Source organism: Salmo trutta, chromosome 3 (assembly GCF_901001165.1).
Source record: "Salmo trutta chromosome 3, fSalTru1.1, whole genome shotgun sequence".
NCBI lineage: Eukaryota > Metazoa > Chordata > Actinopteri > Salmoniformes > Salmonidae > Salmo > Salmo trutta.
This window is the reverse complement of record NC_042959.1, coordinates 42,936,511-42,964,421: the sequence shown is the minus strand read 5'-3', so window position 1 is coordinate 42,964,421 and position 27,911 is coordinate 42,936,511. Positions and strand designations below refer to the sequence as shown.

General features: G+C 42.9%; 1 protein-coding gene and 1 long non-coding RNA gene across 6 annotated transcripts; one reads left to right on the top strand and one right to left on the bottom strand.

Moving 5' to 3' along the window:
• Positions 1–1,846: 1,846 nt before the first annotated feature.
• Positions 1,847–15,332, bottom strand: LOC115175543 (RRP15-like protein). Its single transcript, XM_029734837.1, has 5 exons — positions 15,228–15,332; positions 14,224–14,597; positions 13,865–13,962; positions 10,963–11,152; positions 1,847–2,411 (listed from the first exon to the last, which is right to left on the bottom strand). Exons 1-5 carry the CDS (start codon positions 15,274–15,276, stop codon positions 2,253–2,255), a joined length of 870 nt encoding a protein of 289 aa, XP_029590697.1. The 5' UTR covers positions 15,277–15,332; the 3' UTR covers positions 1,847–2,252.
• Positions 15,333–16,365: 1,033 nt separating this feature from the next.
• On the top strand, positions 16,366–22,676 carry LOC115164877 (uncharacterized). 5 transcript variants are annotated; one of them, XR_003870009.1, is made up of 4 exons: positions 16,366–16,410; positions 21,639–21,798; positions 22,027–22,281; positions 22,500–22,676. It is a non-coding gene; the product is annotated as an uncharacterized LOC115164877 (long non-coding RNA). The 5 variants fall into 5 exon arrangements; XR_003870008.1 differs by lacking the exon at positions 16,366–16,410 and adding an exon at positions 19,448–19,489; XR_003870007.1 differs by lacking the exon at positions 16,366–16,410 and adding an exon at positions 20,050–20,090.
• Positions 22,677–27,911: the final 5,235 nt, after the last annotated feature.

Below are 27,911 nucleotides of genomic sequence, written 5' to 3'. Positions count from 1 at the left end.
AGTTCATCAGCTGTGACAGGCTCTCAGAAACTCTCTCAGAGCCCAGCCTTACTGGTGTAAACCAGATGTCACTAAATCAGTACCCACACAGACATCTTAGGCCAACAAGAGGTGTGAGTGTGTGTAAGGTGCATGGGAGGGCAGTGCAAGTAGAGGTAGGTATCTCACACAGGGAGGGCAGTTCCTGCATGTCCTGTCCAACACCTGCTCACTGTGTTGAACACACCATGACCTCAGTCAGTGTATACGGTACAGTAACACAGACAGAACACCATTATTACTTTAAGCCCTCTAAACATATGTAGTGAGTTGACCCTGTCATGTTTAATCACCTTCTGCACCTGCAGATACCCCTATATCATTCCTTTACACCCAGTGAATCTGTATTAGTAACTCCTTTTCTACAATCCCTGTACACCGGCTCAGGAAAACCCTTGGGTCGTGTTCATTTAGGCATACTGACAAAATGACGGAAAACAAAAACAAGTGTGTCTGATTGGGCAAATTCAGGTAGCGCCTTGCTGATTACCTAGATTTTCTTCCATTCTGTGCCTAATGAACATGGCCCAGGTTAGAGCAACAAAGGGACAGCTGGACCTAATAAAGAGGGACAGAGGGAAATACCATATAGACTGAAGAGGATGAGATGACATAGCAGGCTGGTTCTCTAGCAGTGTGTCAATAGAGCCAGGAGAGCCCTGGCATTCCATAGTGGCAGGTCGCAGTGTTGCCATGACAAATGAGCGTTCTACGCGGTGGAGACAGGTCGGCTGAGTCGTGGCGGCATTCTCCTTGCGGCGATAAGGGCGCTCTGCAAATATTTCCACTACTTGTATGTGTGTGGCAAGGATCAGACAGGAAGAGAGGGAGTAAAATGAAAAGGAGAGAAAGGGAGAGAAAGAGAAAAGAGGAGCCAGCAGAACTGCCACTGGGCAGTCGCCACATCAACTTGGCACTCAGGGTCACTCTGAGGCGAGGGCCGTCTCCTTGGCAACCGTCCAGTAGACACACGCAGGCAAGCAGTGTGTAAAACGGGGTGAGCGTCACAAAACAAGAAGTTTATGTAGTGGGGACAGCATCTCTATGTCACCAGCTGTTCCGTGCTCTCTGGCACACACATATTTCCTCTCTGAGGGGTATCATCTCACATTCTCTGACAGACAGGGAGCATGTCTACCATGTATTTTGTTTGTCATATGATAACTACAGCCATAACACATACAAAATATATACAGTATATATAATTGATGAAATAAACTAGATACACTGTACAAAATATTAAGTACAACTTCCTAATATTGAGTTGCACCAATCTCCCTTTTGACCTCAGAACAGCCTCCACAAGGTGCCGAAAGCATTCCACAGGGATGCTGGCCCATGTTGACTCCAATGCTTCCCACAGTTGTGTCAAGTTGGTTGGATGTCCTTTGGGTGGTGGACCATTCTTGATACACACAGGAAACTGTTGAGCGGGAAAAACCCAGTTTCAGTTCTTAAATCTTTTGTGTCTTGCCCATTCACCCCTTGAATGGCACACATACACAGTCCATGTCTCAAGGCTTAACAATCCTTCTTTAACCTGTCTCCTCCTCTTCATCTACACTGATTGAAGTGGAATTAACAAGTGACATCAATAAGGGATCATAGCTTTCACCTGGATTCACCTGGTCGGTCTGTCATGGAAATAGCGGGTGTGCATGTTTTGTACACATGGTATAAACACATTGACAGTCTTTAGTTAAACTAGTGCTATAACTAGTACTATAACTACATTAGTATTCAGTGAAAGGCTACATTCGCCCTCAGTTCACCTAAAAACAACTAATCACAAAACTGAAAAAGGAAATGTTTATCAACTGGCTTTTTATTGAGGGACATGCAACTCTTATGAAAAAAGGTCTATATACAACAGAGTTCAGACAGAAAAATGTTCAGTGGGACATTTACAAGCCAGAGAGCACCAGCATTAAACAAATTAGGGATCCTGCAGCAAATAATTGTGCGCCAGAACAGGACCTTGACCCCAGTCTTTCTTCAGCTCCTGGTTCCATATAGAAAATTCAAAAGAGGGGTATTTGGGCCTGGTAGGGCTGCCTCTGTGGGAAGAGGCGAGGGAGGCTGGGTTGAGCTGATCTCAGCGATGCAGGACCCTTCAGCTCCATTCCTCACAGTGGACTCAAAGGCACGGTCTTGTGTACACACACTCCTGGGTGTGCTCAGTCACACATACTTACACAGATGGGCCTGTCTGCTCAGTCCGACTCGCTGTTGTAGTCCTCTGCACCCCCTGGTGCCTCCTCCTCGCCCCCCTCCTCGTCGCTCTCCTTGTCCCAGTCCTTCATGGAGGCTCCCATCATGAAGTCGTCTCTCAGCACGCTCCAAGCTGGCTTCTCTTCTGCCTCCCTGCCAGTCTATACACAAACAAAATATATTAGCTTTTTTACAAAGATGGTACTTATTATCCATAAATGATCCGTTTCTTATATCAAATATATTTCCGCTTCAGGTGTATGATCAAACACAGAAATAGACCACCACAATAACTCCCAACTCCTCAGTCTCATCAACTGAGATGCAGCGGTCTAAGGCACTGGATCTCAGTGCTTGAGGCGTCACTACAGACACCCTGAATCCAGGCTGTATCACAAACGGCCGTGATTGGGAATCCAATTGGGCGGCACACAATTGGCCCAGCATCATCCAGGTTTGGCTGGTATAGGCCGTCATTGTAAATAAGAATTTGTTCTTAACTGACTTGCCTAGTTAAATGAAGGTTAAATAAAAATAAATACAAAATCATAACAATAGTCTCCTAGAAAGTTTCACAACATCCCAAAGCCAACGGTGCCACCATGTGGATATCAAGGGAAACTACACTTACGACAACAGGATATTGTCATATTTATTCAATTACATGCAATTAAATAAGCTGTTTTGATGCCAATTATTACAGACCTGCCTTATTCATTACGCAGTTTATTATTGTTAAAATCCCGTGTTTGTCAACAGAAAAAAATCCCGGCTTTGGGCTTGGGAAAAATTTCCTGGACACAAGAGTTTGGGGATGGACATCAGTCTAAGCCCTTCAATCTCCAGTGCCAGCCCAGCTATAACACTGACCCTCTAACCCTGAAGCTCAGAGGCCCTATTAGTATATGAACATGTATGTCAACAGACTGTCCCTATGGTGCTGCTGTTAGTATGAGAGCAGCAATTGTGTTTATATATTTATACAGACGTTGTGAGATGGATTTGGCCTATGTTCCCCGTTACGGCCATCTTCACATTCCCAATCAACACAGTGGATCTCTGCACCGTAACTACCACCATATCAAACTACTTCAGTCAAGTACCCTCTTGCTTGAGAATCAGTCTATTAGATAAAAAAACACTACTTATCACATGCTACATCCAAGCTAAAATAGGTTTTTACTTAATTTATTCCTTATTTTACCAGGTGAATTGGGTTGCAAAGAGGGCTGACCCCATTTAGTCAACTGGTCGATTGTTTGGTCAACCGAGATTTCTTTAGTTGAAAAGTAGCAAAAAAAACATTCAAAATCATGGTGTACAAGACACCTGTGGACTGATCCATTGCGGAGGCTGTGGGGATGGCACAGTCCATGCCATTATAACAAATGCGCTTTCTCCCGCGTTGGATAGTGAAACCACGACTAAAGGACATCAATAAGAAGAGACTTGCTTGGGCCAAGAAACACGAGCAATGGACATTAGACTGGTGGAAATCTGTCCGTTGGTCTGATGAGTCCAAATCTGAGATTTTTGGTTCTAACGGCGGTGTCTTTGTGAGAAGCAGAGTAGGTGAACGGAAGATCTCTGCATGTGTGGTTCCCACCGTGAAGCATGGAGGTGGTGGTGTGATGGTGCTTTGCTGGTGACACTGTCAGTGATTTATTTAGAATTCAATGCAAACTTAACCAGCATGGCTACCACCGCATTCTGCAGCAATACGCCACCCCAACTGGTTTGCGCTTAGTGGGAATATAATTTCTTTTTTTAACAGGACAATGACCCAACACACCTCCAGGCTGTGTAAGGGCAATTTGACCAAGAAGGAAAGTGATGGAGTGCTGCATCAGATGACCTGGCCTCCACAATAACCCGACCCAATTGAAATGGTTTGGGTGGAGTTGGACCACAAAGTGAAGGAAAAGCAGCCAACAAGTGCTCACCATATGTGGGAACTCCTTCAAGACTGTTGGAAAAGCATTCCAGGTGAAGCTGGTTGAAAGAATGTGTGCAAAGCTGCCATCAAGGCAAAAGGTGGCTACTTTGAAGAATCTAAAATATATTTTGATTTGTTGGTTACTAAATGATTCCATATGTGTTATTTCATAGTTTGTCTTCAACTATTATTCTACAATGTAGAAAACAGTCAAAATATAGGAAAACCCTTGAATGAGAAGGTGTGTCCAAACTTTTGACTGTATGTAAATAAGGTTTTTCAGTTTAATCTTTTAGATAAATTAGCAAAAATGTCTAAAAACCTATTTTCACTTTGTCATTATGGGGAATTGTGTGTAGATTGCTGAGAAAAAACATCTTATTTAATCAATTTTAGAATAAGGCTGTAACGTAACAAAATGTGGATAAAGTCAAGGGGTCTTCCTGAAGGCACTGTAGGCTTATATTTCAATAATTACAGGCCATTCGGCAAGTATTCAGACCTAATTTTTCACATTTTGTTAGGTTATAGCTTTATTCCAAAATTGACCATTTTTTCCCCTCATCAATTTATACACAGTACCCCATAATGACAAAGTAAAACAGGTTTTTAGAAATGTTTGCTAGTTTTTAAAAAAAACAACCAAAAAACAGTATTTTTTTAAAGTATTCAGACTCTTTATTCAGTACTTTGTTGAAGCAGCCTCAAGTTCTCTTGGATATGACGCTACAAGCTTGGCACACCTGTATTTGGGGAGTTTCTCCCATTCTTCTTTGCAGATCCTCTCAAGCTCTGTCAGATTGGATGGGGAGCATAGCTACACAGCTATTTTCAGGTCTTTCCGGAGATGTTCCATCGGGTTCAAGGCGGGCTCTGGCTGGGCCACTCAAGGACATTGAGACTTGTCCCAAAGCCAATCCGGCATTGTCTTGGCTGTGTGCTTAGGGTCGTTGTCCTGTTGGAAGGTGAACCTTCGCCCCAGTCTGAGGTCCTGAGCGCTCTGGAGCAGGTTTTCATCAAGGCTCTCTCTGTACTTTGATTCATTCATCTTTCCCTTGATCCTGACTAGTCTCGCAGTCCTTGCCACTGAAAAACATTCCCACAGCAGGATGCTGCCACCACCAGCATCATGCTTCACCCTAGGCATGTTGCCAGGTTTCCTACAGACATGATGCTTGGCATTCAGGCCAAAGAGTTCAATCTTGGTTTCATCAGACCAGAGAATCTTGTTTCTCATGGTCTGAGAGTACTTTTGGTGCCTTTTGGCAAACTCCAAGTTGGCTGTCATGTGCTTTTACTGAGGAGTGGCTTCCGTCTGGCCACTCTACCATAAAGGCCTGATTGGTGGAGTGCTGTTCCCCCAATGGTTGTCCGACGGTCATCCTTTTGGAAGGTTCTCCATCGGGACCATCGAGTTCCCTGACCAATCCCCCCGATTACTCAGTTTGGCTGGGCGGCCAGCTCTAGGAAGTCTTGGTGGTTCTAAACTTCTTACATTTATGAATGATGGAGGCCACTGGGTTCTTGAGGCCCTTCAAAGCTGCAGACATTTTTGGTACCCTTTTTGGTACCCTTCCCCATCTATGCCTCGACACAATCTTGTCTCGGAGCTCTACGGACAATTCCTTCGACCACATTGCTTGGTTTTTGCACTGATTTGCACTGTCAACTGTGGGACCTTATGTAGACAGGTGTGTGCCTTTCCAAATCATGTCTGATCAATAGAATTTAAAACAGGTGGACTCAAATCAAGTCGTAGAAACATCGCAAGGATGATCAACAGAAACAGAATGCACCTTAGTTCAATTTCGAGTTTCATAGCAAAAGGTCTGAATACTTAAGTAAATAAGGTCTGTTTTTTATTTTGTAGAAACTTGCAAAAAAAATTCAAAAACATGTTTTCGCCTTGTCATTATGGGGTAGTGTGTGTAGATTGATGAGGGAAAAAGTCAATTCAATCAATTTTAGAATAAGGCTGTAAAGTAACAAAATATAGGAAAGGGGAAGGGGTCTGAATACTTTCCGAATGCACTGTATATAGGCTACTGTATCAATCAATCATCTGTTCATTCATGTCATCACACAGCGTACGAGACATTCATGATTTGAAATGCAATGAAGCATTTGCTTTAAAATAAAATAATAAAGCGACCATTGAATAATTAGCATAAACAATAAATAGGCCTAAACCATTCATTTCAGAAATTGTATTCACAATTAATGCGACTTGAGTCTTTGCTGTAATAATGGGTTTAAAAAAACACAACCTTAACAGACTCTGGTACACTTATAATTTATTTAGTGTTGTTTACACTGTTCCAAACTGTCAGAAAGATTACAATATAATTTAACAGCACCTGTTTGGCACACATAAAATGCACCTAGCACTTGGTCCTTACATTCTTTTGCTTGATCTCCGGTATTTTCCACAACTGGTTTTATTTCGCACATCTGACTTCACTTTTACCTCCAGAGCAATCAGTAAACATTCCCCCCGTTTCGAGTTTGTCACATCCTCTGCATCCATTTTGCTGTCACGTGTTACGGTGTTCAGACCTTGTTATAACCAATTTATTGATGTTACTATGATATGCTATAGGTCAGGCCCTAGTGGTCATGTGCATGCGATGCATACATGTATCACGTAAAGAATGCAAGGGTTGAGGGAATAGGGAATGTTTTTCCTTAACCTCTTATAGTTAACACATTAGGGATGTCGGTAACATAACTTCAGTCAGAAATGGCTGTAATTATGTTGCAGCTTCAGAAACACGGACAGTGCGATACACACTGTTGATGTTCTGTGCTGGTCGCTGCAGCAGGGAGGAGAGAGAGACAACGGGTGCTTGTCACGCAGTCACAGTCCTTAATTTTTTATAACACAGTCCAGCAAGTCTGAGCCAGGCCCAGCAATCAAATCAATTGCCATCGGACTCCCTCTAATCATGTGTGTGTATTAATTATTTCATCAAACATGTTCGCTTAAAGCATCAGACAAGCTCAGTGCATATAATTGATTTGATTAAAACACATAGGATGTGTCTATACTATATATGGAAAAATACAAGTTTTAAAATTTGGAATTGAAAGAACAGACGACTCTTGGTCGGCCAAGATTAATTTTAGTCGGGGACTGCCCTAGTTGCAATCCAATTAATGGAAAGAGAAAAGACACATTTGAAAGGACACATTGACTCTTAAATGCTTATCTAGTATGGACCCCTGACCAATAGATGATTAAGAGCAAAAAACACTCCAGAAGACAGGTGTTTAAGAAAAAAATTATTCCATGACTGAAACATAAATCGATCTCAGCTCGATTGTCTGCGGGGCCAAGTTAACTTCCCCTTTCATGTAAAAACAAGTCATAACCATCATGCTGTTAGGGAAAAAGGATCATTTAGTATATGTACTAAACTGCGAGTTTGACCAATTCCAGTCACCTTGTTTAGGGGGTCCAGTGTTCTCACCCGTGATAATTTTTATGTAGAAGGACTGAGAAGTTCAGTTCTGGTGACTTTTTTTAAATGGACATTCTACCCAAAACAAATGAAAATAAAATGATCCTGACCACATTTAAAATATAATTTCCACCTCAATAAATGAGCCCAATAACATACTAGTATAAAATATTTTTATATTGGACCATGCATTGTCTACATCAGGGTTATTCAACTCTTACCCTATGAGGTCCAGAGACGGCTGTTTTTCCATTCTACCTGATAATTAATTGCACACACCTGGTGTCCCAGGTCTAAAATCAGTCCTCGACTAGAGGGGAACAATGAAAGAAAAGCTGTGGAACTGGCTTTGAGGTCCCAAGTTGAGTATGAGAGGTCTATATTATCAGAAGTGCTACTAGCAATAAGCATTATCACCTGTAACCCAACTGATGCAGCATAGTGGATATAAATACATAGGCTGAAGCATGGGGTTTGTCCTTCTGCATTTACCCCATTGGACACATCCTGATTGTTATTAATAATAATAATTATTCATAATTCAATTGAAAAACTATAATTTTCGCTTTCAAAAGTGTTTTTCCCACAATTGCTGTGCATTGACTGTTTCAGTCAATTAGCATTTTGAAACTATTTAACCATCAAAGTAATTGTTTTAAAAACCGGATGTTTTTTGTCATTTTATGAGACATGTCTTAAAACCTGTCTGGGCTAGGGGGCAGTATTGAGAATTTTGGAAAAATATGTTCCCATTTTTAACTGCCTCCTACACCAACTCAGAAGCTAGAATATGCATATTATTGTTCAGGTTTGGATAGAAAACACTCTGAATTTTCTAAAACTGTTTGAATGGTGTCTGTGAGTATAACAGAACTCCTATGGCAGGCAAAAACCTGACAAGGTTTCAAGCAGGAAGTACCCTGTCTGACAAGGAGTCGTGCGTCTTGCATCTTTTTATTGAAAAGTAAGGATCTTAGCTGTAACGTGACAATTCCCAGGGCTCCAATAGGCTCTCAGAGCCCGCGAAATAACTGAAGGTTTACGAGGGAACCTCAGGTTGAAACAGATTATCGCCTTTTGTAAGTGGCTGCTCCGAGGACCTTTGAATGATGCGCGTGCATGAGTCGCTTCTGAGGAGAAATTTTATTCGGCTGTTTAGGCTCAATGCATACTCCCGGTCGGAATATTATCACTTCTCTACGACATAAATGGCATAAAAATTGGTTTTAAACAGCGGTTGACATGCTTCGAAGTACGGTAATGGAATATTTAGACATTTTTGACACGCCAATGCGCCATGCGCGAAACCGGGAAGAAGCATTCTAGAACTCACGAACAAAACGTCGCTGTTTGGATATAACGATGGATTATTTGGGACCAAACCAACATTTGTTATTGAAGTAGAAGTCCTGGCAGTGTATTCTGATGAAGAACAAGCAAGGTAAGAACATTTTTCTTATAGGAAATGTGATTTTGGTGGATGCTGACCTGGGTGGGTATCTAAATAGCTAGCCCTGTAATGCCGGGCTATGTACTTAGATTATTGCAAAATGTGCTTCATCCGAAAAGCTATTTTAAAATCGGACATATCGAGTGCATAGAGGAGTAATGTATCTATAATTCTTAAAATAATTGTTATGCTTTTTGTGAACGTTTATCGTGAGTAATTTAGCAAACTGTTAGTAAATTCAACGGAAGTTTGCCGGGGGTTATGCGTTTTCTGAACGTCACATGCTAATGCAAAAAGCTGTTTTTTGATATAAATATGAACTTGATTGAACAGACATGCATGTATTGTATAACACAATGTCCTAGGTGTGTCATCTGATGAAGATCATCAAAGGTTAGTGCTGCATTTAGCTGTGGTTTGGGTTTATGTGACATGATATGCTAGCTTGAAAAATGGCTGTCTGATTTTTTCTGGCTGGGCACTCTGCTGACATAATCTAATGTTTTGCTTTCGTTGTAAAGCCTTTTTGAAATCGGACAGTGGGGTTAGATTAACGAGATTCTTGTCTTTAAATAGCTGTAAAATAGTCATATGTTTGAGAAATTGAAGTAATAGTATTTCTAACGATTCAAAAATCGCGCCACTGGAATTTCAGTAGCTGTTACGTAGGTGGGACGAAATCGTCCCACATACCCCAGACAGGTTAACTTGTTTCAAAGAAGCCTAGCCAAAATCAGACCCACTTCTTCATCCGCCACTGAAAACAGCATCTCTCTCATGTTCTATTGGTTTTCAAATCAACTTTCTTTCATTATTAATTAGCCAAAGGAACAATCCTAGTCATATTAGCAACCCATGCAAATTGTTGCATGTTTAGATCTCCCCGCTTTCTACATTTGTAACAGATATTTTTATCTCCGTCACATGAAACCGCTCTCCTGTGTTGTTGAGAACTGTGTTTTCCTGCTAATTGCATGTTGGTAGAGGTGTAAAGTATTTAAGTAAAAATACTTTAAACTACTACTTAAATCGTTTCTTTTTGGGGGGGGGGGGGGGTTGTTATATCTGTACTTTACTATTTATATTTGACAACTTTTACTTCACTACATTCCTAAAGAAAATAAATGTACTTTTTACTCCATACATTTTCCCTGACACCCAAAAGTACTTGTTACATTTTGAATGCTTAGCAGGACAGAAAAATGGTCCAATTCACTAATTTATCAAGAGAACATGCCTGGTCATCCCTACTGTCTCTGATCTGGCAGATTCACTAAACACAAATGCCGAGTTTGTAAATGATGTGTAGGTTGGAGTGTGCTCCTAGCTATCATAAATATTAAAAAAACAAGAAAATCTTGCCATCTGGTTTGTTTAATATAAGGAATTTTAAATAATTCATAGTTTTACTTTTAAGTATATTTTAGCAATTACATTTACTTTTGATACTGAAGTAGATGTAAAACCAAAAACTTTTAGACTTTTACTCAAGTCATTTTTTATGAAGGTATCTTTACTTTTGGGTTGGAACATTCGGAACATATTTGAACATTTGCACGTAGCCTACTGCCGTGTGCGCATTGCTTATAATGTAAAAAATTGTTTATCGAAATTTTCAGCTAAACTTTTTGATCTGTTGCTTTTTAAAAAACAATTGTGTAGCGGTTGTATGAATTTGGGATCTATTGTCCGACAACTGTCCCAGAGTCTGTTTCAAATGTTTATTTCTCGCACAGAACGTCAAGCTAACCAATAGATTAGGTTAACTTTACGACGATGACACACGACGACTTTAACCCCTGCCCGAAGACCAACTCGGGAAAACAACATATCAATAGTTGGAGAGAGAGGGGGATGAAACTCACCGTCTGTCTCTCTGTCTTGGTGACGACCTCGCTGCCCCCCTCTGTGCCCCGCAGTACGTTGATGAAGTCTTTCTTGGAGACAGAGGAGAGGAGCTTGGCCTTCTTCCTCTCCGAGCCACCCGCCTCCTTCACCTTCTCATCCACCGTTTTCTGGTGCTTCCTCACAGCGTTGAACAGCTGTACTACTCCCCTGTAGAGAAGAGAGGTACATACAACACACTGTTATTCTGGTAGAATTTCAAGCCAATTCACTTTAAGAATAATTGCAATATTTTGTGATGCTTATATTTAGCATAAATCATATAATGCATGGGATTTTTTCCAGATCTAATAATTTAGATCTGTGGCTGTGAGCCTGTCTGTGTAAGTCTCTAAGAGCTTTGCACACATGAATTGTACAATATTTGCCCATTATACTTTTCTAAATGCTTCAAGCTCTGTCAAGGTGGTTGTTGATCATTGCTAGACAACCATTTTCAGGTCTTGCCATAGATTTAAGCAGATTTAAGTCAAAACTAACTCAGCCACTCAGGAACATTCACTGTCTTCTTGGTAAGCAACTTCAGTGTATATTTGGCCTTGTGTTTTAGGTTATTGTCCTGCTGAAAGGTGAATTTGTCTCCCAGTGTCTGGTGGAAAGGATTTTGCCTGTGCTCATCTCCATTCTTGTTTATTTTTTTAATCCTGAAAAACTCCCCAGTCCTTAACGATTGTTGAACATTGAACATTGTTGATCCATCCTCAGCCTTCTCCAATCAAAGCCATTACACTCTAACTGTTTTAAAGTCACCATTGGCCTCATGGTGAAATCCCTGCGCGGTTTCTTTCCTCTCTGGCAACTGAGTTAGGAAGGACACCTATATCTTTGTAGCGACTTGGTGTATTGATACACCATCCAGAAGGGATATTAAACGTCTGCTTAAAAAAAAAAGTAATCTTTCTGCCAACAGGTGCCCTAATTTGCGAGGCATTGGAAAACCTCCCTGGTCTCGGAGGTTGAATCTGTGTTTGAAATTCACTGCTCAACTGAGGGACCTCATAGATAATTGTATGTGTGCAGTACAGAGATAAGACAGTCATTAAAAAATTATGTTAAACACTATTATTGCACAGAGTGAGTCCATGCAACTTATCATGCGACTCGTTACGCACATTTTCCCTCCTAAACTTATTTTGGCTTGCCATAACAATGGGGTTGAATACAGTGCATTCGGAAAGTATTCAAACCCCTAGACTTTTTCCATGTTATGTTACAGCCTTATTTGAAAATCGATTAAATAAATACAAATTCCTCAATCTACACACAATACCCCATAATGACAAAGCAAAAACTGAAACACCTTATTTAGATAAGTATTCAGACCTTTTGCTGAGACTCGAAATTGAGCTCAGGTGCATCCTGTTTCCATTTATCATCCTTGAGATGTTTATACAAATTGATTGGAGTCCGCCTTTGGGAAATTCAATTGATTGGACATGATTTGGAAAGGCCCACACCCGTCTATATAAGGTTCCACAGTTGACGGTGCATGTCAGAGCAAAAACCAAGCAATGAGGTCGAAGGAATTGTCTGTAGAGCGCTGAGACAAGATTATGTCGAGGCACAGATCTGGGGAAGGGTACCAAAACATTTCTGTAGCATTCAAGGCCCCCCAAGAACACAGTGGCCTCCATCATTCCTAAATGGAATACGTTTGGAACCACCAAGACTCTTCCTAGAGCTGGCCGCCCGGCCAAACAGCCCGCTTAGAGTTTGCCAAAAGGCGCCTAAAGGATGAGAAACAAGATTCTTTGGTCTGATGAAACCAAGATTTAACTCTTTGGCCTGAATGCCAAGCATCACGTCTGGAGGAAACCTCGCACCATCCCTATGGTGAAGCATGGGGCGGCAGCTAGCCTAGTGGTTAGTGTTGGGCCAGTAAGCGAAAAGTTGCTAGATCGAATCCCTGAGCTGACAAGGTAAAAAAAAAAATGTTGTTCTGCCCCTGAACAAGGCAGTTAACCCACTTTTCCTAGGCCGTCATTGTAAATAAGAATTTGTTCTTAACTGACTTGCCTAGTTAAATAAAGGTTAAATAGCGGCAGGGACTGGGAGACTAGTCAGAATTGAGGGAAAGATGAACAGAGCAAAGTACAGAGAACCTTGATGAAAATCTGCTCCAGAGCACTCAGGATCTCAGACTGAGGCGAAGGTTCATCTTCCAACAAGACAACAAACCTAAGCACACAGCCAAGACAATGCAGGAGTGGCTTCGGGACAAGTCTCTGAATGTCCTTGAGTGGCCCAGCCAGAGCCCGCCTTGAACCAGATCGAACATCTCTGGAGAGACTTCAAAATAGCTGTGCAGCGACGCTACCCAGCCAACCTGACAGAGTTTGAGAGGATCTGCAGAAAAGAATGCGAGAAACTCCCCAAATACAGGTGCGCCAAGCTTGTAGCGTTCTACCAAAGAAGACTCAAGGCTGTAATCGCTGCCAAAGGTGCTTCAACAAAGTACTGAGTAAAGGGTCTGAATACTTATGTAAATAAGGTATTTCTGCATTTTATTTTTTATAAATTAGCAAAAAATTCTAAACCTTGTTTTTGCATTGTCATTATGGGGTAGTGTGTAGATTGAGGGGGGAAAAAAACTATATTTAATACATCTTAGAATACGGCTGCAACGTAACAAAATGTGGAAAAGGTCAAGGTGTCTGAATACTTTCCGAATGCACTGTACTTATTGATTCAAGACATTTCAGCATTTCATTTTTCTATTAATTTGTAGAGACCAAAAATCTCAATGTAATCAATTTCAAATTCAGGCTTTAACACAACATTTGGAAAAAGTCAAGGGATGTGAATAGTCAAGGGATGTGAAGGCACTGTTGGTTTGTTAGCGGCACACAAGTGTGTATGTACCTGGTAGCAACTCTCTGCAGGTTCCTCTCATTCTCTCGGTCTTTTACAAAGTCTGGTTTCTCTCGACACATCATCTCCCATGCTCGCTTTTTATCAATCTGTCAGCCAGGAAAAAAGTAATTATGCACGCACATACAGGCAAGCTGTACTGAATAAATGTCATGGGTGCAATTCAACTTCAGGTGAACTGATCTTAGGCCATTTCTGTTATCAGGCTATCATCTATCTGATTTCAATAACCAGCATCAGTTTAATACATGTTTTCATTAAAGCAAGAAATTGAGATACAGGTACATGCACAAACAAACAAGTAGGACTATGCACACAAACATTTACAGACATGAAAAAACACTCAGTACCTGTTTCTTCCTCTCCAGATTATCCTTCTTCTGCTTCTCCTTCATCTTGTCCAACTGTTTGTTCTTCAGCAGGATGCTGGGTTTGCTCTCCGGTGTCTTCTTCTGCAGAATCTTGGCCATGGCCTCCGCCCATCCAGCATTGGGGTTGGTGTCTACATCATCTACTTCCCTGTTGCCTTCACCCTCTTCTTTCTCTCCTTCGCTCCCTCCATCTGCAGCCTGTTCCCCTTCACTCTCTCCATCCTCCTCTTCACTTCCTTCAACCTCTGATCCCTCTCCATCGTTTCCACCATCCTCTGACCCCTCTCCATCGCTCCCTCTGTCAGAATCATCACTCTCAGCGCTGTGGTCCTCCTGGGGCTCAAAGTCCTCTTCTGATGTTTGAAAACAAGGCATTTATCATATTGTCTTATACAAATAATAGCTAGGCCTAATCGGTTGCAAATTCAAAACAATTTAGCTCTGCCACTTCATATCTAGCTTAACCTAATAGACATTTAACACCCTTTGTTATCATTATTCATGCTTCTCTATAAAACACTAGCTACAATCTATTGATTCATTAACTATTACCTACATTAACTATTGATTCGATCAAATGTGTGGCTTACACAGACAGCTTTCTAGCCAATTATCTAAGTTAGCTCCATATGCTAGCCAAGTTACGTCGCATAGGCTAGCTAACGTTAATGCCATTTAACGTTTCAAATGCAGAGTGAAGACGGATGAAAGCAAGTACTGTAGCTAGCTAGATGATCTGCCTACTTAACTTCATAGGGTTTAATGTAAATGTAACTTTTTAGATACCTAACGCTAGCTAGCCAACTATACCTAACGTACAGCCATATATTATCTGATCATGCTAGAGTGCCAATGCTATAGCTAGCCTAGCTACCGGCTTGAGTCCCGTCTGTTGGGTCTGGGAGAGACCAACGATACAAGGTTAATCATCGAGCTAGCTGGCTACTTCTTTTGAACAATTCTAAGAAAAAGAATTAGTGTACCTAATATCCCTGCTGAGTTCTCCACATGTGCCTTTTCCACAGATGCCATTATTGTGCAGCACTGAAACCACTCCGTGAATAAAGTTCCGTTCCGTGTAAAAAGTTCCCACTTGACTTAGTCCAAAGGTTGGCAGATGGCGATATTGAGCCGTTTCATCTTACCGCCCAAAGGGAACACATGCAGCCAGCTATAGACTTGTATCCTTAGTGGACCGGTTCATACATAAAACATTCTCCATTCCGGCTACAAAGGTGTCGATTTCCTCCTTAACTAAATTTTATGGAAAAAAAGCGGGGTAAAATATACATACTTTCTTTATGAAACACCATTTCCACCACCTTGCTAGTGGCTAATGCCTAGGAATGCTAGATCCGGATGTTGTGCATCGTGTTCAGCCATTCAGGTTGCAGCAGTCTGTTGTTTACCCCTGGCTGAGAGAGGGGTGCAACATCAGGAAGTAGCATTAGCTACTCTAGCATGGTGGTGGAAAATGGTGTTTCATAAAGAAAGTATGCAGCCTGAATGTGTCTTGTTTTGTACGCTTTGTACAAATAATAAAACACAGAACTACAGGATGTTTCTTGACATAACTCTTTATTAACTAGCTACAACTACATGTTCGCCTATCTCCAACCACGATCAACTGACGATGCCCTAACCGTCTGGGTGGTCTTAACCAATCACTGCACAGTAGGATACGGCGGTAAAATGCATCCAATTATAATTCAGTATGTATTCACATATGAATATTACATCCCCCTTCTTTTAAAACAAAATACAAATGTTTACATATTCTAAGCTTTTCTTTTGAATACATGCTCTGTAGTTTGAACTCATGGTAAGTAACCATTTATATTGCATAACACACCAACTGAATCAACATAGACTCTGAAACAATGATCCAACATACTGTTACTTTTAGAACAAGGGATTCTCAGCAACTCAGCTTTCACTGTAGAAATGACATCTTAACATTTCAAACAAATACAATACCAAAGCATTTCAAGTGAACTTTCAATAACAAGTTTACAGTCTGGAACTCTTTTAGGGCAGCGATCCGCCTACACCCTTTGACATTTCACAGGTCGAGGACAGCTCTGGGCTTGACCTCTCTTCCTGACCTTGTGCGATATGATGTTGAGCATGCTTCTGTGTCAGTCAACAGCTCTTGTGGTGTTGCAGGTAAGTATGGTGTATGTTGTGCTGTGTGTGTGTTTAGTCCATCACGTTCTCTTTCAGGGGAACAGTTCATCTCATCAGTGTGTTGTTCTTTTGTGTTCAGTAAGTGACGACGATTGCGGCGGTACACTGCTCCTTCTGCTGTGCGGACGTAATATGAACGTTCAGTGTCAGCTGGCTGGATGACGACTGCTGGTTTCCAGAGGCCATGCTCCTGGATTCTAACTGACTCTCCGTCGATCAGTGGTGGCAGTGGTCTAGCTGACCTGTCGTAGTATCGCTTTTGTTGTTGTTGTCTCTGTGCACGTTTTCCATGCATTTCATTGTAGCTGACGACCTCAGGTTGCAGCTGCTGGTTGGTGCTGGGAAGGGTTGAGCGAAGTCTGCGGCTCATCAACAGCTGGGCTGGTGATTTGAAGTTGTCAACTGGAGTGTTGCGGTATTCAAGGAGACTGAGGTAGGGGTCTCTCTTGTCTGCTTTTGCTTTGTCCATGAGTGATTTAGCAATCTGCACAGATTTTTCAGCAAGGCCATTACTTTGAGGGTAATGTGGGCTTGTGGTGACATGTGTGAACTCCCATGCTTTTGTGAAGGATTCAAACTCATTTGATTTGTAACAGGGCCCATTGTCAGATATTAAAGTCTCTACAATGCCATGCCTGGCAAAGGCTGCTTTTAGCTTGTGTATCACAGCTGCAGATGTGGTGCTGTGAAGCTTGTCGAGTTCGAAGTATCTGCTGTAGTAGTCCACTGTTACGATGTAGTCCTCGTTGTTCCAGGTGAACAGATCGGTTGCCACCACCTGCCAGGGTCGGTCTGGGATACAGTGAGGTAACATTGGCTCTTTGGTGTTTGAGGGGCGTCTTTCAAGACAGATGGTGCATCTACCAACAATGTCCTCTATTTGTTTGCACATTCCAGGCCAAAACATAATGTCCCGTGCTCTCTGTTTGCACTTTTCCATGCCCATGTGTCCAGCATGGATCTTTGTCAAAATCTCTTCTCTGAGACTGGTAGGAATAATGATTTTCTCTCCTTTGAAAATGATTCCGTTGATCTGTGATAGTTCATCACGATGGTTCCAGAATTCTGAGACGCTCTGAGGGCATTTTCTCCTCTCCTCAGGCCATCCATCCTGTTTGACTTCCCTCAGCTGTGTGAGTTGAGAGTCCTTTCCTGTTTCTGCTTGGATCTCCTTCAGTTTTGTGTCACTAACTGGTAAGTTGCTGTACACAGTGTATACTTGCATGTCCATGCCTTCACTGAGGCTGCTGTCCTTGTAGGTAAGAAACATCCTGGAGAGTGTGTCTGCGACAGGGATGTCTTTGCCTGGACGGTGAGTGATTGTGAAGTCGTATTTTTGTAGTTGAAGGATCATTCTCTGTAGCCTTGGCGGGGCTGCAGCTAGTGGTTTCCTCATGATTGACTCAAGGGGCTTGTGGTCGGATTCCACAATGACTTGTCGTCCATATACGTACTGATGGAACCGTTTACATCCGAATAGAATGGCATAGAGCTCCTTTTCAATTTGAGCGTAGTTGATTTCACAGTCTGTGAGAGATTTGGAAGCGTAGCCGATGGGCTTTCCTTCTTGCAGTAGCACTGCACCTAGTCCATACTTCGACGCGTCCACTTGGAGTCTGAGCTCTTTGTTGGGGTCGTAGTAGGCAAGGATTGGTCCTGGTTCTCTCGTGATCAAGTCTTTCACATTCTGGAAAGCAATGTCGTGTTGCTTGTCCCAAAGAAACTCACTGGACTGCTTTAGCAGTTGACGCAGGGGTGCATTAGCATTGGAGAGGCTGGGTGCGAACTTGGATAAGTAGTTGACCATGCCAAGCACTGTTTCCAGCTCTGCACGGTTTTTTGGTGGCTCCATTTCTTTTATGGCTGAGATCTTCTGTGGATCTGGCTTGATTCCATTCGCTGTGAGAAGATGTCCGAAGTAGCTGACCTCTGTAGCGCCGACTGTGCTCTTCTCTGGGTTGAGCCGGACTCCTCTCTCGCGGGATCTTTGCAGCATCGCGCGGAGGTTTCGGTCGTGCTCTTCTTTGGTTCGACCATAGACAAGGATGTCATCCACAATTGCCACAACTCCGTCGAGGCCTTCGTACACTTCGTCGATCTTTCGCTGAAACTCGTCTTGGGCTGAGATAATCCCAAAAGGCAGGCGACGGAACCTGTAGCGTCCAAACGGTGTGTTGAATGTTGTGAGCTTAGATGACTCTTCTGTGAGCTTGATAGCCCAGTAGCCTGATCTAGCGTCCATGACACTGAAGTAGTGTGCTCCCGCTAGCTTGTGTGTGATGCCATCTAGCGTCGGTAAAGGGTAATGGGGCCGTTTGATAGCCTTGTTCAAGTCTCTTGGGTCGAGGCATACTCGGAGCTTGCCTGTGCGTGGTTTCTCCACCACCACTAACGCGTTTACCCAGTCGGTCGGTTCTGTAACCTTGGTGACTATGTCAGATTGTTCCATGCTCTCCAACTCTTTCTTCAGACGGGCACGGAGAGCAAGGGGAATCTTTCTCGGGGGGTAGACCACAGGGGTTGCGTCTGGGTCAAGGTGAATGGTACATTCTCCTGGGAATAATCCTATTCCTGTAAAGACATCAGCAAACTCCTCCAGTACATTTCCTGTCTCTACTGGTGCTGTTACTGATAAAACTAGCTTGATGAGGTCCATGTCTAAACATGCTTTAAGACCTAGCACTGCAGGTGCTCTAGTGTCAACAACGTAAAAGTCCAACATCATGTCACTTTCCTTGTATTTGCATTTGAAAGTGCATGTGCCTTTTACTGGGAGCTGTTCACCACCATAACCAGTCAGTCTGCGCATGGTGGGCTGTAGCTCGCACTCAGATGTCAAGCTGCGGTACTTATTCAGAGGAATAATGTTTACTTGTGCACCAGTGTCTAGTTTGAACTTTAGCTTTGTGCCTTGTGTTCCTATCTCAATGTCAGCAAAGGCTTGCTCTGTCTCTGATATGTGACTTTTTTGTGTCACTGAATCAATAAACAGTTCATCATCATTTGACTCTTTGATTGACATTTCATCTTCACTCACTGTGTGTACTGTTTTTCCACGGTAAGCTCTGCACACTTTTGCAAAGTGATTCCATTTACCACATTTAGTACACTGTTTGCCTTTAGCTGGGTAATTTCCTTGTTCGCCATGCACTTTGTATCCACAATATCCACATGTTTTGGGGCGTTTTGAGTCTGTGTCGCTCTGTTTTGGAGTTATGTCTCTCTCCGTTCTGAAACGCGCTCTCTGGGCACCGGAGGTGTGCTTTGATGTCTGCCTGACTGCGTGCACTGCTTGTTCACGTGATGTGCTCGTGCTGCGGCGCGAAATGGTTTTCATCTGAGCCTGTGCTAGCTCGTGAGATCTGGCTATGTCGATAGCTTTGTCCAGCGTTAGCTCAGACCCAACATTCAAAAGTTTCTCTCTCACTCGCGGTGAGTGTATTCCAAATACGATACGGTCCCTGACCATCTCATCCTTGTTTGCATAATCACAGTCTTTCACAAGCAGACGCAGCTCAGTCACAAACGGTTCAAAAGACTCGCTAGCTCCCTGTACTTTCTCATGGAATTTGTACCTAGCGAAAATTGTATTAGTCTTCGGCACAACATATGCTTCAAAACGATCGTAGTATGTTTTCAGTGCCTTTGATTCAGCCTCGGTAAGTGTCCATGTGTTGTAAATATCTCTCCCTTTTTCACCGATCCAGAGGAGGAGGTAGCTACATTTTTCCTCTTCTCCTCTTTCCTTCAAAGGACCCGTGAACATTAGCTCCACATGCTGTTTGTACTTACGCCATGCATCGGGTAAGTTTGTAGACTCCCAGTCCATTCGAGGTGAAGGAACTCCAGAAAAATCCATCTTTTAAGACCATTTACTCTGACACCATGTCTTGTTTTGTACGCTTTGTACAAATAATAAAACGCAGAACTACAGGATGTTTCTTGACATAACTCTTTATTAACTAGCTACAACTACATGTTCGCCTATCTCCAACCACGATCAACTGACTATGCCCTAACCGTCTGGGTGGTCTTAACCAATCACTGCACAGTAGGATACGGCGGTAAAATGCATCCAATTATAATTCAGTATGTATTCACATATGAATATTACAGAATGGAGAATGTTTTATGTACGAAACCAGTCCACGAGGGATATTAGTGTATAGCCCGCTGCATGCATACTTCAATATCGCCATCTGCCGACCTTTGGGGTAACTTGACTGAAAATGATTATGGGCTAACTTGACTGACTCCGTGATATTTTTAGCTACACAAAAAACACTGCCTGCATGCCACCCTGAGGGTCCTTTACCCCCCCACCACACACGCACACAATTTTGTCAAGTATATTGCACAATCCAGATGTGCACAGCTCTTTGGGATTTACTCAAAAAGACTTACAGCTATAATCACTGATTAAGGTGTTTATAACATGTTTTGACTCGGGGTGCATATTTATCCAATCAATATGTATTATTGTTTTATCTTTTTATGAATTTCATTGTTAGAATAACTTTTCCACTTTAAAATGTTTCTGCTTGGAATATTTAGTGTAGATCATGAAAAAAATCTAAATTAAATCAATTTGAATCCACTTCGTAACACAATGAAATGTGAAAGTCCAAGGGGGTTAATACCTATAGGCACTGTAGGTTAATAACGTAAACATATATTATGTTTTGTACTTTCTTAAACCGGTGGACTCTGAATATGTGAGAAAATGTATAGATGACTATAACCACAGACGTTGTTTGGTTCAGATTTGGTCCGGTCTGGACCGGCCCTGATTTGGCCCAAACATAGACTTGCCTAGGGTTGGTTCCGATTTGGTCCGGCCTGACAAAATTGGGTCTTGTTTAAGGCTGGAGCGCATTAAAAAAATACCCAGAGTGCTTTGCAAGTGTTCATTTTTGTATTTACATGTTGGTCATTTAGCAGACGCTTTTATTCAGAGCAATTTACAGTCAGTAAATTGGATCCAGGTGTGACTGTCGTCACTGTCACAGCTGCAACCTAACTATTTAACATTACTGAGTGAGTAGTTATTGTACATTGACTGTGAATTTAACTGTGAACATTGAACTATGATTACTGCTCCATTGTTACTGATATTGTGTGCCACTGGTGTGCTGTTCATTGGCGTGAGTGCCATTTACCATTTGTGTTCACATGCCTCTTACCTGAGGTCATCCTGTGTGTTTCAGTCTCTAAGCAATGATGCCACCGTTGCTGATTCCTTGCCTCTCTACCAGAGAGATACCTGGCTGACTACAGTGGAGCTGCAGGCCAATGACGTCACCAGGCGATGTTCCCACAGCTGAGCAGAGGATCCAATACGACAAACCATGCAGCAGATCCTCAATGGTACAGCACTTTGGTTAAATACAGAGATTAAATGTTATATTCTACTCTCTACATTTTGATTGACAATGGTGCTTGTGTGCACCTTAAACATTTTATGAGCTTTGATGAGAAGCATAACCATATGGATTTAGAAGTATAATACAGAAACTATTGAAAATGCTATCAATAAATCTAACATACTCTTTTCTGAAAGTTTTTTTTAAACTGTTGTTGGTCCCTTTCCTACAGAAAATAATCCAACTGGTAACTCTGAATTGGACTACCGGTTTCTGTCAAAACACCCACACTGTGATGAAAGTGACCTTGTGAAAATCCAAGACATGGAACAGCTTGGATGTTATCAGTCTTTGGACAAGTCATGATGAGGTTTAATCTCTCGCTCCTTCCCTCTCTCTCCTGGCCTCTTCTCTGTCACTTCTCCCCTCATATCTCCTCTACAGCACGTGGGTATTGCGGCCTTCTTGATCAAGTTCTAATGAAGTGGTCAGTATTCTCTGATGATTCTCAACATAAGCAAGAGAGCTCTCATATGTTTTTTTGCTCATAATGGTAGATGTGGATGTATTTATATAGTATCTTTCTAGTTGCACAACTAAGTGTCTGACTTACAATGACGTAGTCTGCTCACTACAATCCCCATCCCAATATATATATTTTGACATGCATCCCTTATCACCCAGTAACTCCTCTTTCTCCTTCAGGCTGATGATATCTGCATCCTGTTGATAGACACTATGCCCCCAGATGCAGAGACTGGAGGAGACAACAGCCATTATTTAATATCTGCTCATTATTACTGAACCAAAATGTAAACGCAACATGTAAAGTGTTGGTCCAATGTTTCATGAGCTCAATTAAAAGATCCCAGAAATGGTTTACATCCTTGTTAGTGAACATTTTCTGATAATCCATCCACTTGACAGGTGTGGCATATCAAGAAGCTGATTATAAAGCATTATCATTACACAGGTGCACCATGTGCTGGGGACAATAAAAGGACACTCTAAAATGTGCAGTTAGTGCCACATAACACAATACCATATATGTCTAAAATTTAGAGATAGTGTGCAATTGGCATGCTGACTGCAGGAATGTCCACCAGAGTTGTTGCCAGATAATTTATTGTTAATTTCTCTGCCATAAGCCATCTCCAACGACGTTTTAGAGAATTTGGCAGTATGTCCAACCGGCCTCACAACCGCAGAGCACGTGTAACCACGCCAGCCCAGGACCTCCACATCTGACTTATTCACCTGCGGGATCGTCTGAGACCCGCCACGCGAACAGGTAATGAAACTGAGGAGTATTTCTGTCTGTAATGTAGCCCTTTTGTGGAGAAAGCTCATTCTGATTGGTTGGGCCTGGCTCCGCAGTGGGTGGCCCATCCATGGCTACGCCCAGTCATGTAAAATCCATAGATTAGGGCCTAATGAACTTCCTTATATGAACTGTTACTCAGTAAAATCATAGAAATTGTTGCATGTTGCGCTAATAATTTTGTTCAGTATAGTTATCAGTTATTAACAGGGGCACAACTTTGGTTTGATATATACAGAGAAAAGGGCCTGAGAATTGAACCCTGTGGCACCCCCATAGAGACTGCCAGAGGTCCAGACAACAGGCCCTCCGATTTGACACACTGAACTCTATCTGAGAAGTAGTTGATGAACCAGGCGAGGCAGTCATTTGAGAAGCCAAGGCTATTGAGTCTGTCGATAAGAATACGGTGATTGACAGAGTCGAAAGCCTTGGCCAGGTCGATGAAAACGACTGCACAGTACTGTCTTTTATCGATGGCGGTTATGATACCATTTAGGACTTTGAGCGTGGCTGAGGTGCACCCATGTCCAGCTCGGAAACCAGATTGCATAGTGAGAAGGTACGGTGGGATTCGAAATGGTCGGTGATCTGTTTATTAACTTGGCTTTCAAAGATTTTAGAAAGGCAGGGCAGGATGGATATAGGTCTATAACAGTTTGGGTCTAGAGTGTCTCCCCGTTTGAAGAGGGGGATGACCACGGCAGCTTTCCAATCTTTGGGGATCTCAGACGATATGAAAGAGAGGTTGAATAGGCTAGTAATAGGGGTTGCAACAATTTTGGCGGATAATTTTAGAAAGAGAGGGTCCAGATTGTCTAGCCCAGCTGATTTGTAGGGATCCAGCTTTCACAGTTTTTTCTGGATTTGGGTGAAGAAGCAGGGGTGGGGGTTTGGGCAAGTTGCTGCAGGGGGTGCTGAGATGTTGGCCCGAGGTAGGGTTAGCCAGGTGGAAGCATGGCCAGCCGTAGAAAAATGCTTATTGAAATGATCGATTAACGTAGATTTATCGGTGGTGACAGAGTTTCCTAGCCTCAGTGCAGTGGGCAGCTGGGAGGAGGTGCTCTTATTCTCCATGGACTTTAAAGTGTCGCAAAAGTTTTTGGAGTTAGAGCTACAGGATGCAAATTTCTGTTTGAAAAAGCTGGTCTTTGCTTTCCTGACTGACTGCGTGTATTGGTTCCTGGCATCCCTGAAAAGTTGCATATCATGGGGACTATTCGATGCTAGAGCAGTCCGCCACAGGATGTTTTTGTGCTGGTCGAGGGCAGTCAGGTCTGGAGTGAACCAAGGGCTATATCTGTTCTTAGTTCTACATTTTTGAAAGGGGCATGCTTATTTAAGATGGTGAGGAAATTACTTTTAAAGAACGACCAGGCATCCTCGACTGACAGGATGAGGTCAATATCCTTCCAGGATACCCGGGCCAGGTCGATTAGAAAGGCCTGCTCACACAAGTGTTTCAGGGAGCATTTGACAGTGATGAGGGGTGGTCGTTTGACCGCAGACTCATAGCAGATGCAGGCAATGAGGCTGTGATTGCTGAGATCCTGATTGAAAACAGTAGAGGTGTATTTGGAGGGCAAGTTGGTCAGGATAATATCTATGAGGGTGCCCATGTTTACGGATTTAGGGTTGTTCCTGGTGGGTTCCTTGATACTTTGTGTGAGATTGAGGGCATCTAGCTTAGATTGTAGGACTGCCGGGGTGTTAAGCATATCCCAGTTTAGGTCACCTAACAGAACAAACTCTGAAGATAGATGGGGGTCAATCAATTCACATATGGTGTCCAGGGCACAGCTGGGAGCAGAGGGAGGTCTATAACAGGCGGCAACAGTGAGAGACTGGAGAGATTCATTTTTTAAATTAGAAGCTCGAACTGTTTGGGCATAGACCTGGAAAGTATGACAGAACTTTGCAGGCTATCTCTGGAATAGATTGCAACTCCTCCCCTTTGGCAGTTCTATCTTGACGGAAAATGTTGTAGTTGGGTATGGAAATCTCAGAATTTTTGGTGGCCTTCCTAAGCCAGGATTCAGACACGGCAAGGACATCAGGGTTGGCGGAGTGTGCTAAAGCAGTGAGGAAAACAAACTTAGGGAGGAAGCTTCTGATGTTAACATGCATGAAACCAAGGCTTTTATAGTTACAGAAGTCAACAAATGAGAGTGCCTGGGGACATGCAGGGCCTGGATTAACCTCCATATCACCCGAGGAGCAGAGGAGGAGTAGGATGAGGGTACGGCTAAAGGCTATAAAAACTGGTTGTCTAGTGTTTTGGGGACAGAGAATAAAAGGAGCAGATTTCTGGTTGTGGTAGAATAGATTCAGGGCATAATGTACAGACAGGGGTATGGTGGGGTGAGGGTACAGTGGAGGTAAACCCAGGTACTGAGTGATGATAAGAGAGGTTGCATCTCTGGACGCGCTAGTTATGCTGGATGCGGTCACCGCATGTGTGGGAGGTGGACAAAGGAGGTATCTGAGGCATGTTGAGTGGGACTAGGGGCTCCGCAGTAAACTAAAACAATGATAACTATCCTAAACAACAGTATACAAGGCACATTGACATTTGAGAGAGACATAAAACGAGGTGTTGATTGGGAGAGCTAGCTAAGACAACAACGGGTAAGACAACAACAGCTAATCAGCTAAGACAACAACGACAGGTAAAATGGCGATGAATGGGCAGAGTGGGTCAGTTAACTACACACAGGGCCTGAGTTCGAGGCTGGGGCCGACAGATAAATAAAAAAATTAACAAAATGGAGTACCGTGATTAATGAACAGTCCAGTAGGCATCAGCTATGTAGCCAAGTAATCATAGGGTCCAGTGAACAGCAATAGATGGAACAGGGAAGCCGCAGGGTAGTCGTTACTATGCTAGCAAGCGGGAGACACAGCGTTTAAAGTTAGCAAGCCGGGGTTAGTAGAAGCGTCTGCTCCGACGTCCGGCAATGGCCGGTTGAGGGCACAGCGGATGGAGTTCCGTCGGCAGACCAGTCGTGGTGGTACGGCGGGGCACCGTGTCGACAAAGGGTCCAGGGCAGATGGCGAAAGGGGTATTGTAGTTGTAGTAATTTAGTTTGCTAGCCGGGAGATGCGCCTGGCTTGCGGCTAACTGGTGCTAGCTTTGGGGAAGGGGCGTTAGCCACTATAGCCACTCGGTAGCAGCTAACTAGCAGCGATGATCCGATGCAAAGGTCCAGAGCTTATGGCAAGGATCCGGTGGAGTAGTGGATTCTAGCCGTGTTGGGGTAGAGTCCGGGAGGCATCAGCTGTGTAGTCGAGTGATCACTGAGTAGGCCGGGAGGTGGGCCTGGCTCAGAGCTAGCTTCGGGGCTGGGTCACTCGGTGGCAGCTAGCTAGCTGTGATGATCAGGAATAATGGTCCAGGGCTTACGGCAGGAATCCGGCGTTGTAGTGGAGAAAACAGTCCGATACTGGCAGGCTGGCAAGTATTATCCAGGCTTAAAAAAACGGCTATGCAGAAGGTTTCTTACGTGCTGTTCCTGATTTTTCCGTAGTGTATTTTTGTGTTGTTTTAGTGATTCACCATAGCGAAGGCGTAGACTCAGGTTTTCTGGGTCTCTATGTTTTTGTTAATTTCTTTCTTAGGTTTTTGCATTCTTCATCAAACCATTTGTCATTGTTTTTAATTTTCTTAGGTTGTCTCCTTGACATTTTTTGATGTGATAGGAAAGCTAAAATGTTAAATATACTGTTTAGACATTCTACAGCCAGGTTTACACCTTTACTATTACAGTGAAATGTTTTGTCCAGGAAGTTTTCTAAAAGGGATTGATTTTGTTCTTGCCTAATATTTGTTTGGTAGATTTCTACACTACTTTCCTTCCATCTATAGCATTAATATTGTGCAGTTCCTTTTGGTTTGATGCCTCATGATAGAGTATTGCTCTGTTCAAATAGACTGTGATTTTGCTGCGATGGGGGTTTCAGTGGGCTGACTGTGAATGTTCTGAGAGACTCTGGGTTGAGGTCAGTGATAAAGTAATCTACAGTACTACTGCCAAGGAATGAGCTATAGATGCACCTAGCATAGGAGACTCCTTGAAGCCTACTATTGACTATGTACAGACCCAGCATGCGACAGAGCTGCAGGAGTTGTGACCCGTTTTTGTTGGTTGTTTTGTCATAGTTGTTTCTATATGGGGCATATTTGGGAGGGAATGCTGTCACCTCCAGGTAGGTATTTGTCCCCGTGTGCTGAGAGTGTCAGGTTCTTGTCCAGTTCTGGCATTTAGGTCACCACAGACTAGTACATCTCCCTGGGCCTGGAAAAGGTTGATTTCCCCCTCTAGGATGAAGTTGTCATTGTTAAAGTATAGGGATTCTATTGGGGGGATATAGGTAGCACACATGAGGACATTTTTCTCTGTTCCTTATTAATTTTGAGACAGAAGTAAAATGTTCCTGTTTGGACTAATTTAATAGTGGGTTAGGTTTGCTCTATACCAAATTAGCATACCCCCTGAGTCTCTTCCCTGTTTCACACCTGGTAGTTTGGTGGATGGGACTACCAGCTCTTTGTAACCTAGAGGGCAACCAGTGGGTCCGTCTCCTCTATATCATGTTTCTTGTAGAGTGAGAATGTCTGTATTGTCCTAATGTGTCCTCCTTGTCCTGATTGCAGGTTCATGGGACATAATCACAGTGCACCAGTCCCCTCCAGTCCTCTCTGTCCAGCCTGGAGACACTGTGCGAATTCTCTGTAGAGCCTCACAAGACATTGATAACGATATGACACTTTACCAGTTCAAACCTGTGCAGGCACC

Bases quoted from the DNA above. Each gene is read 5' to 3' on its own strand.
- LOC115175543 (XM_029734837.1), bottom strand. From the start codon at position 15,276: ATGGCATCTGTGGAAAAGGCACATGTGGAGAACTCAGCAGGGATATTA. The intron at 13,963-14,223 runs GTACTGAGTGTT...CCTGGCTGACAG, and splicing joins ATCTGGAGAGGAAGAAACAG to ATTGATAAAAAGCGAGCATG. The intron at 2,412-10,962 runs GTGAGTTTCATC...GTTTGTGTATAG, and splicing joins CCAAGACAGAGAGACAGACG to ACTGGCAGGGAGGCAGAAGA.